The sequence below is a fragment of the Chrysemys picta genome, chromosome 1, assembly GCF_011386835.1.
Source record: "Chrysemys picta bellii isolate R12L10 chromosome 1, ASM1138683v2, whole genome shotgun sequence".
NCBI classification, from domain to species: domain Eukaryota; kingdom Metazoa; phylum Chordata; order Testudines; family Emydidae; genus Chrysemys; species Chrysemys picta.
Genome location: NC_088791.1, coordinates 171,410,161 through 171,419,614, shown reverse-complemented (window position 1 = coordinate 171,419,614; position 9,454 = coordinate 171,410,161). Strand labels below are relative to the sequence as shown.

Here is a 9,454-nt window from a genome sequence, read left to right as displayed (position 1 = left end):
GTTCTTATAGCCTTGGGCCGTAGCATGCTCAGTGCAGACAGAATCTTTAGTTCAGTGGGTTTCAACCTTTTTTTCATTTGCGGAAACTTAAAAAAATTCAAATGGAGGTGCAGACCCCTTTGGAAATCTTAGACGTAGTCTGCAGACCCCCAGGGTTCCACAGACCACAGGTTGAAAATCCTGCTTTAGTTTATGTTGCTGCCAAACTCTAATACATCTCTACTGCAAACTGCGTTTTTTCAGAGGCTCAAAACTTGACTACAGTGCAGTTTTGTTTTGTTTTCAAGAGAATAGCAAAGCGCACATCCATGCCACCAGGACATCCCCTCTCCACCCCGCCAAATGTCAAGTCTCCATTCCAAAACATAGAAGCACAAGAGTTTCTCATCAAAATGGTTGTATGTAATTTTTTAACATAAGGCAAAACAACATTTTTTGCTAATCCCATGCTCAGAAATGGCTGAAACATTTTTACTGAAACTTTCTAGAAAAATGCAGTCTGACACAGACACCTAACATGGGAAATTTCAGAGTGAATGATTATAGGTTTATAAGCAATTGAAAACAGGATCGTCCAACTGGAAGGTCAAGTAACCTTAAAAACAGATGGTGCTACCACCTTCATCTATAACAGGGGTCCCCAACCCGGTGCCCGCAGGTGCCATGGCGCCCGCCGGGGTGTCTAAGTGTGCCCGCGTACTGGCCGGCGGATGAGCATCCGATGAAATGCCGCCGACAAGCAGCGTCATCCAGTGGCGTCGCTGCTGAAATGCCACCGATTTTCAATGTCATTTTGGTGGCGACGCCTCTGGATGACACTGCTTGTCGGCAGCATTTCAGCGGCAATGCCTATTGATGTTGCCGCTTGTTGGCGGCATTTCGGCGGATGCTCGTCTGCCGCCACAGTCCTCCATGGCTCGTCGTCTGGCACCTGCCAGATGAAAAAGGTTGGGGACTACTGATCTATAATATAACCTCTACCATGTATTAAAAGACTATACAGTAAAACAACCTTTTTCTAATGCACCTCTAATTACAGTGTTACATCCTGGAAAGGAAAGAAGAAAATTGTTGAAGGCTCCATGTGTCCCAATGAAGTCAACAAAACAAACAATTTAAAACAAATAATCCCAGTTGAGTCAGATGATAATGTATGGAATAAAGAGCAAGTACCTTCAGGGAAGAGTCTCATTTACAATTCCCAACACTTGTTTTGTTTTCTGATGAAAAGCATGTTGTAAATTCCTTTGCTCTAAAAATTAACCTTGTGGGGAAAAAAAATAAAAACCACAGGATGCTGTAATTTACAAAGAGATTTATGAATTCTTTAGTTGCATAAGAATAAAACATGAAAGCATTAGCTAATGGTCAAGAAATACAGACAAAACCAAAAATGCTACATAAAAATATAACAATAAAAAATTCACATTAAGTTATTTATTAAACAATGAAAAAAACCCAACACTTTTCTTTACATCATGTCTCCCATCAATTTTGATGTGGGACACAAAAGAGTTAAATGGAGTTTTGAGGGCAGTAAGGATTGAAAGTGGATGGGAGGGAAGAGGCACCTGATTTGATTGATGGTTTTAAACAACAGCTACAAATCTTGGAAGGGAAAGGGGATTCATTCAGCTCAGCAACGCTTTGCAACTTTGCTAATAAAGCATGTAAACTTCAGTTACTATAAAAATTGCTGTTGCATAAATACTAATGGCCTGATCCAAAGCTCACTGAAATCAATGAAAAGCCTCCCACTGACTTCAGCAGACTATGGATCAGACACCAAGTCAACATTTTGTGCCCACCAACGCTGTGGGATGGAGATCAGGCATTAGAAGCTGGTCCTGCTGACACAGCTGTCATTGAAGTCTTTCCATTGACATCAGTGAAAGCTGGATCAGGTCTTTCATGAGCAGGGAGCCTAGTTTTCCATGATAAATATAAACCAAAATTCTCCAATAAAAAAAAAAATAATAAAAAATCTTCATTTTCCTGTAATTAAAATGAAATACTGAACTTTAGTTTTCCTACCCACAATATAGACAGATATCAGGTGAACACAATGTTTTATTGATATATTTGCAATTTTTAAGATAACAACCCAAGCTCCACCACCCAGGGCTGATGACCTGAGCCCCACCCATTCTCCTAATTATCTGAATTTTTGGTTATTAGCTCGGACAATTAAGTTAGATCGAACAATTAAGGTTCCACTGTATACGTTGTTTTTTTCCCACAAAATATAAAAACTAAAGATCTGTGTAAAAACACAAACTCTGCATTTTTCCACAGCAAATGGGTTTCTAGGATCCCTGCTCAAAAAAATAAAACAAGGGCCTTTATTTAGCTATTCCCTTTCTAGGGCTCCATCTTGCACAGTGGTGGACATGAGGTGGCAGAGCCTGCCAAATGCTGAATGCCTGCTCTGACATTCTAAGCACCCCTCCTCTCCAACCAACTGCAATGTGAACTGAGGATACTCAGCACTTCACAGGAGGCTCTAAGCACCTTACAAGATGCAGCCCCCAGAAGAGCTACTGCAGACTGCTCAGTTCAGTGCTTTTAACAGAAGAAATATTTTTTCTAGTCAGGGGAGGCCAAGAACCTCAGCGTGTGGATTAAGGGGTCAGCAACACTGAATTTCAGGAATAGCTAGTCCCCCTGTTGGGTCATGTTTGCCCGTGTAGAAAGGGGATTGGGTACAGTACTATGCAGGGGCTGTCCAAGCGTCCGCATGACATGCAAGAGGTACTCTTCTCTGCTCCGAGCACGTCAGGATCAAGCTTTGTAAGAAAACTAGCTTGGGCACTCCTGTCACTATTAAAGGGTTTGATCTTGCTCAGGCAAAAGGCCCATTGACTTCAATGAGAGCTTTGCCTGAGTCACAACTGCAAGATGGCGCCCACAGGACTAATACTAAAAGACAATGTTTCCTTAAAAAACAAAAAACAAAAAAATCCCTTCTTGTTGGACCTGGGAGTTCAGTTTAAAAGACATATATGTCAAGTGAACTTTTTTTCCTTTAAAGCCTCTAATAGTAATAGTTCAAACACACTTTAGAAATCTCAAGAGGCTGGAATATTTTTAAAAAAAATCTAAAATCTTTACAAAAAGTATCTGTTTAACAGAAATGTAAATTAATGCTCTATGGCTAAGAAGAAAGAATTGTGCCTGAAGTGAGCAGAATGATCCATCATCAGCAGTTATCACTTGTCCACCACATGAAAACACATTGCACCTCTGTTTATATACACCTGCTGACTGCCTGGTCACATTTGTAGGTACAGCCAACCAGGGTTTATCAAGAGCATTTGAAAGCCTTTTGTACAGACAAAAAAAATTCACACAACCCTGAGGTCATGGAGAACATAATGAAATGCAAATGCCTAAATATTCAGAGTCAGATGGGATTTACCATACAATTCCAATTAATTTCGAGAGGAAGTGAGGGGAGGGGAAGGGGAGAAAAAATCTCCAAAAAATATGGGAAAAGATAGTGTTCTTTATAAAGCATGTTTTGAGGAAGAAACTATGTTTTTTTTAAAAAATGGGGGGAGACAACATCCAAGAAGATTTCCATGCTATAAAACCCTCTCTCTCTTTCTGATTACCTTGCAGAATTATGTTTCTAGTACTGAAAAATCTGAAGAATCAGAACAAAAGTAGGTCTCCTACCAGGAGAAATGTATTCAAAATCTCCAACAACTGTGTCTGCTGTGTAACTAAGGGCCATATTGTACCATCAGTTTTTAAGCTGGAAACGCCCTTATTAAAACTATTGGGGAGTTCTGCTTCAAAACTAATGGACAAAACAGAGTCTCAGGAATGGTTCAATCTGGTTGACAGGTCCTGTTCCTACTGTGAGAGTGGTCTAGTTTACTTCGCAGGCGGTAGGATCAGACCCCAGATAACTCAGTAGGTAGAAACCTCTACAAAAAGAGTTAAGTACTTTATAATAAAAATTTGATTGTTTGTAATCAAAATCATTTCGGCATCTCCTCACGGAAATAGTAACAAAGTATATTATGTTAGTACAGGCCCTCACAAAATAAATCTTCCATTTTCCCGGGAGGGCAGTAGAATTTAACATATATGCAATGAGATGATTCCTTTTGCAGTGTATTAAGACTTGTGGACTGATTGAGCCCTGTTTTTACAGACCTTTTCTCTTATGCCCCGAAAGCAGTCAGTCAGAACCTTTCCCTTTTATTTTCACTGCCATCAGTACTCTCAAACTGAAATGTTGCGAGTACAGAATCTGTTCCTTCAGGAATGGATATCAACCCAACATCTGCTTCTCATAAGCCCTTTTTCTTTTCTTTTTTCTTTTTTTTTTTTGGTGGAGTAAATCTGCTGACTTCAACTGTAAAGGTTTGTCATGTGGAAGATTTGTTCCTGTCCTTCAAGTTTTAGAATATACGAGCAACCACATTACTACAGCTTTGGTTTCATTTTTTTTTTCAGCTAATTTCTTAGCAAAGGTCAGTTTAGTTGCTAGTGAAATCAAATTTAACAGGGAGAAAAATGTAATAAACCTTTAAGTCAATTGATTGGATGCATTAACGGTTACACCAGTAGCGCGTTTTTATTGGCACTCTGTCCACCTGACCCTGCAGAGCAGCAGAAGTACTTTAGACTTATTCTCAGGTTTAGCCAGTGGGAACAGCCCTTATGGTGGAAGCAGGAGATGATAGGATCTTCACTCATTCACATCTCATTTAAAAACAACACTAATTGAGATTTGAACAGAAACTTTGGACCTTGCCATACTGTCTTTTTAGTCATTGGGAGTTCAATGGGAACAGGAACAGGTCCTTCCATGCTCTGTTGTTGCAAAGCAGAGAGCAATCAATTGGCCACTATTACTAGAAACAGGTGAGCCAATTCAGATACAATAAGAACTGACCAAAATTCAAAAAGGAACTTTTTTTTGGTTTGTTTTTAGTTCAAAAGGTTTGGTTAGAACCTTTCCCTTGCAGGCCTAGCCAAATCTACGAAAAACTGTTTTTCACCATTTCCAGCAAAGCCAAACCCAGGACTTTCTGGCACTGTCACAAAGGAGTCTGATCTTGCAGTATTCCTTGAACTACAATTTTCCTATAAGTAGCCAAACTTTTAGAAGCTTATGCTAGCTTCCTATCCTTGAGGTTTTCCCGTTGCTAACTAACCCATTGAGCAACAAAGAAACCAGCTCCCCCAGGAGAGCAGCACTGCTATGAGAATATAGTGGGAGTGAAGTTCAGTATCAGGAAAAAAATGTTAATGATTAAGGGAGATAGTAGGAAGGAGTTAAGGATGTTGTAATTGGGGCTCAGATCTTTAGGCATTGCAATGCCTAACTACCATTAAAAAATTGGGCCTAATGCACCAAATCAGCAAAACGTGTGCTTTAGCACTAAGGGCTTAATTCTGAGATTCTGAGTGCCTCCATTTCCAGCTAGCTTCCATGGGAGTGGAAAATGCTCAGCACCTCAGAGCACCAGGTCCTAAGAGCGTAGAGGAAGGTTATCTCATCAAGATATAGAACTGAACTTCAGAAGGTTGAGCACATACAGCTCCCATTCACTTCACTTGGAGTTGTGGGTCCTCTGCACTTGTAAACCCCACATTTAAGATGTTCACTGCCTGAAGACAAGTCAGCCTCTCTCTCAGTACTGATCACACATAGATTATTTTTGTTCATCTTTTGAATGTTTTGGCTGGAAAGGGTGGTAGCAAAAATAGAATACATGATAGGAATATTTTGAAAAATGAGAGAAAGCTTAAATATATATGGTAAAAACTGAATGGAGCAAAGAGGCAACATTTCCAAACAATTACTACATTACCAACTTCAGCCCTCATCCTGCAGTTAGCACTACACAGGCAGACTCCTGACCCTATAAAAACCCCACTGAAGTCAAGGGAGCTCTGTGCATAGCTCCACCTTTACCAAGCTAATTGCAGGATTGTTTTGTTTTTTTTTAAATATGCAATGCTACAGCCCTTATTTATGGAATTAGTCCTTACTCACACTGGCTTCCAAAGGACATCTCGTGTGGGAGGGGGAGGGGCTTCTGGATCAGGTCCAATCCAGCAATCCTCTTGCAAACTTCTGTGGTTAAAATTATCAAAAAGTTATCTCAGAGTGGATTCTTAAATGGATAGCCCAAGGCTAAAAATTCACAACTGCCCATGAAGTCCATAGGAGCTGCAGGCGATCAGATTCAGTCCCTAACATGTCTCAGGTTGGGCAACCAAACAATGAGGGACCAGAGATCGGAGGCCAACTTTTGAAAACTTCAGCCCAAGTTGAATTCAATAGGAGCTGAAGGCACTCAAGCAACTTATACAAGCTATTCAGCAAATTGCAAGATCTGGCCTTATGAAAACACTTTGTTTCCACGAGTTGTAGCTTTTTGCAAAACCTGTATTTTATCCTTGAATGTTCACGTGAAAAAAAAAAAATCACTCTTCAAATGGCCTAAACTAAAACTCCTGCCTCCCAAAATTATTGGAAATGAAAATACCAATTTGTGGATGGTTATCACAGAAAGAGGGCCTGATCCAGAGTCCATGGATGTCAATGAGAGGCTTTCCATTCACTTCGATGGAAACTGGGTCAGGCCCAGGCTCATTTTCTCCTTTAAGTCCATATAAATATTTGGTCCATTTTGAAAGAATGAATGGGTTGAGAATATAGATCCTATAATAAAGGCAGACTTTGCCCCATGCTAAAGGTTTCACACATTTCTTCTCATAGTCAGCACAGCACAAAGCCATTTTCAGAAGCAAGAAAAAGAAAATATAGACACCATTTCTACAATTAGGCAGGAAAAATATTTAGTAGAAATGTTAAGAGTAAACTATAGCTGTTTAAGCTAGAATAAAGGACAAAAAATGCAAAATCTTGCAAAACGGAAACAATGAAGGATTGGACTAGCAAAGGGTTTGCTCTTTAAAAAAAGACAATTGAGGTAACAAAACAAACACACAAATACAAACATCTAAAAATAAGCATTTTATACATTTTTTGCCAGTGCTTCTCTGAGAGCAAGTTCTTTAAACAGAACTTAACAATTTAACAATTTTTTTTAAAAAAATATGGCATCCTAAAATAGTCCACCAATTCTTACCCAAACTTTCTGTATTTCTACAAAAATAGACACACAAAGAGCTACAAAAACTCTATTCCTGCAAGGATGAGCACTGTAGTCAAGGCACAGTCTTTTCCCTACAATCAAGGCTGTGCACAAAAAAACCCACCAGAATGAACAAAACAAAACACTGTTAAAGGAGCAAAACGGAGTTAGGTTGCACAGCTGCAGCAGGCTCAGATGAGGAAAGAAAGAAAAACAAGGTTTTTTTCTTCTGTGTTCTGGGACCCAGAAGTGGCCTGCCAAAGAAAAGGCTCAATAGCAAAACCAGAATGACTGGCTCTTCATCTTCTCCTTAGCGGTGTGTCCTCTGCCCCCATGCAGAAACAGTCAACAGTTTCAATATCATCATCCCAGTTGTGGGGACACTAGCTGGTGCTAAGATGCATCTGATCTTCAGAACCAAGAAGATTCCTTGCTCTTGTCCTGATGCTGTAGACCTAGTTTTAGGGAAGCAAAAAAAAAAGAATTAAAATTTGATAAAACATTCCCTTCACCCCAAGAAAGTGAGCTGGGGTAAATATATTTATCAAAATCCTGTATTAATAGTCCATCTACACTACAACTGTCTAGGGGGGACCTGTTTAAAACATTGCTGTCCCCCCAGGATAAGTAAGTATCCCTAAACTGCACTAAAACCTTAGACATGCTTGCATACTTCAGTAATGCTGATAGTTTACACTGAGCAAAACTGTATCATGTTTTAACTTCATTGGGAGTTGTAATCAATGTAATCTGACAGTGTTGTATTTGTAGTATAGATGGGCCTTCATGGAGCAGAACCAGTTTTCTCACAGAATTAGATCCTGGTTCTACTAGAACTTTACCTCTTTTCTAGAAAGCCTGATACATTTTAACATTTTAGGATCTCAGAGCTATCTGCAGTTTTTCACCTTGAATAGGGGGTGGCAGGGGTGGGGGGAATTCCCACAGCAGGTGAAAATATCAAGCAATTTTACCTAGAGCACATCAGATTTTTCACCAAGAATTGCTTGTGCTTTCACACAGGGAAAATAAATGACTTTCAGCTTGAGTTTGGTATGAGTTTCTCTGCTATTTTCCTTTATAAACGTCAAGGACCAGCCAATAAATGTGCTGTGCAGGGGCTTTCATGTTATAGCAGTGGAATCTGTGCTGTAATTTGGAATTTATCTAGTCCAGAGGGATTTACTCTTTGCGAGAGTTACATCAGGAGAGAGCTAGCACTTAGAAACAGACAATACAAAGTGTAGAAAAAATACATAAAAAAAAACCATACTTGCTAGTTTAGTTATAGCAAAAAATACAAGCTAAGCACTTTGATGTCCTATTACTTTAAGCAAAGAGAGAGACAAGTTGGGGGAGGTAATATCTTTTACTGGACCAACTTCTGTTGGTGAAAGAGAAAAGCTTTTGAGCTCCACAGAGCTCTTCTTCAGTCTGGGAAAGTGCTCAGAGTGTCACAGATAAATACAAGGTGATACAAATACAAATACAAGATATTAAAAGATCTTTCCCACTATAGCCATAAGATGACAGTTATCACCATGAGAAATATTCAGCAGCATTTCTGCTCTATATTGAGCTATAAATAGTATTGTCTTCCTATTTAGTACATGAATAGTGCCACTAACTCATCTGTTTGACTTATAAATCTTGGGCATGGAACAGTTTATACGCCTTTTCTTCATTATTTCCCCACCTCTTTTACTGGAAGACAATCTGCAGTTCTACCAGCATGCTGTCCCAGTCTAGCCAAGTTTCTGAACAACAGTGCTTTATCTGACAATAGGCTGATTGAGCAAACATTTTTCCTTTTTATAAAAATGTCTTTGCTTCTCTTGCATGACTCAGTATTTCCACATTTGCAGAGAAGAGTCTATCTGCGAAACGCTGGTACTGTGACTAATTACTGCTTGTATTAAAAAATCAGGTCATTTAGAAGAAGTCTAACCCAGCTAGTGAAATTCAAAGACAAAGGGTCAAATTTATGGCAGGTGTAAATGGAGTCAACTCTCCTGAAGACCATAGGCTGTGCTCACTTAAGCATGCATTGAATTTGCCACAGTGGCTTCTATATATTTCCAAAAGGAGGGCTGCATAGGCAGCGGGACAAGGAGACGGAAGACTACATTTGATTTGCTTAAATTGTATCTTATTCATTTGATCCTCACCTTTAATATTGAAATATAGACCTCAAATACTCTAAAATCCTCTGTTACGTAGGTGCAGGAAATCTCTTCTTCTACTCCCAGAACATCTGTACAGCAACAGCGCTTCTAGCACATTCTTAAGGGGTAAATAATCCTGTTCCCATCCCCCCTGGGACTACCAAT

General features: G+C 39.5%; 1 protein-coding gene across 5 annotated transcripts in view; it reads right to left on the bottom strand.

The window, feature by feature from the left end:
- Positions 1-1,303: 1,303 nt before the first annotated feature.
- Positions 1,304-9,454, bottom strand: part of VGLL3 (vestigial like family member 3) — a 39,019-nt gene continuing 30,868 nt past the window's right edge. For all 5 annotated transcript variants that reach the window (XM_005304962.5, XM_005304964.4, XM_005304963.5 and 2 more), the window contains exon 4: positions 1,304-7,579. In XM_005304962.5, the coding sequence (XP_005305019.1) occupies positions 7,536-7,579 (44 nt within the window). In that variant the 3' untranslated portion in view covers positions 1,304-7,535. The remainder of the gene's footprint in view (positions 7,580-9,454) is intronic.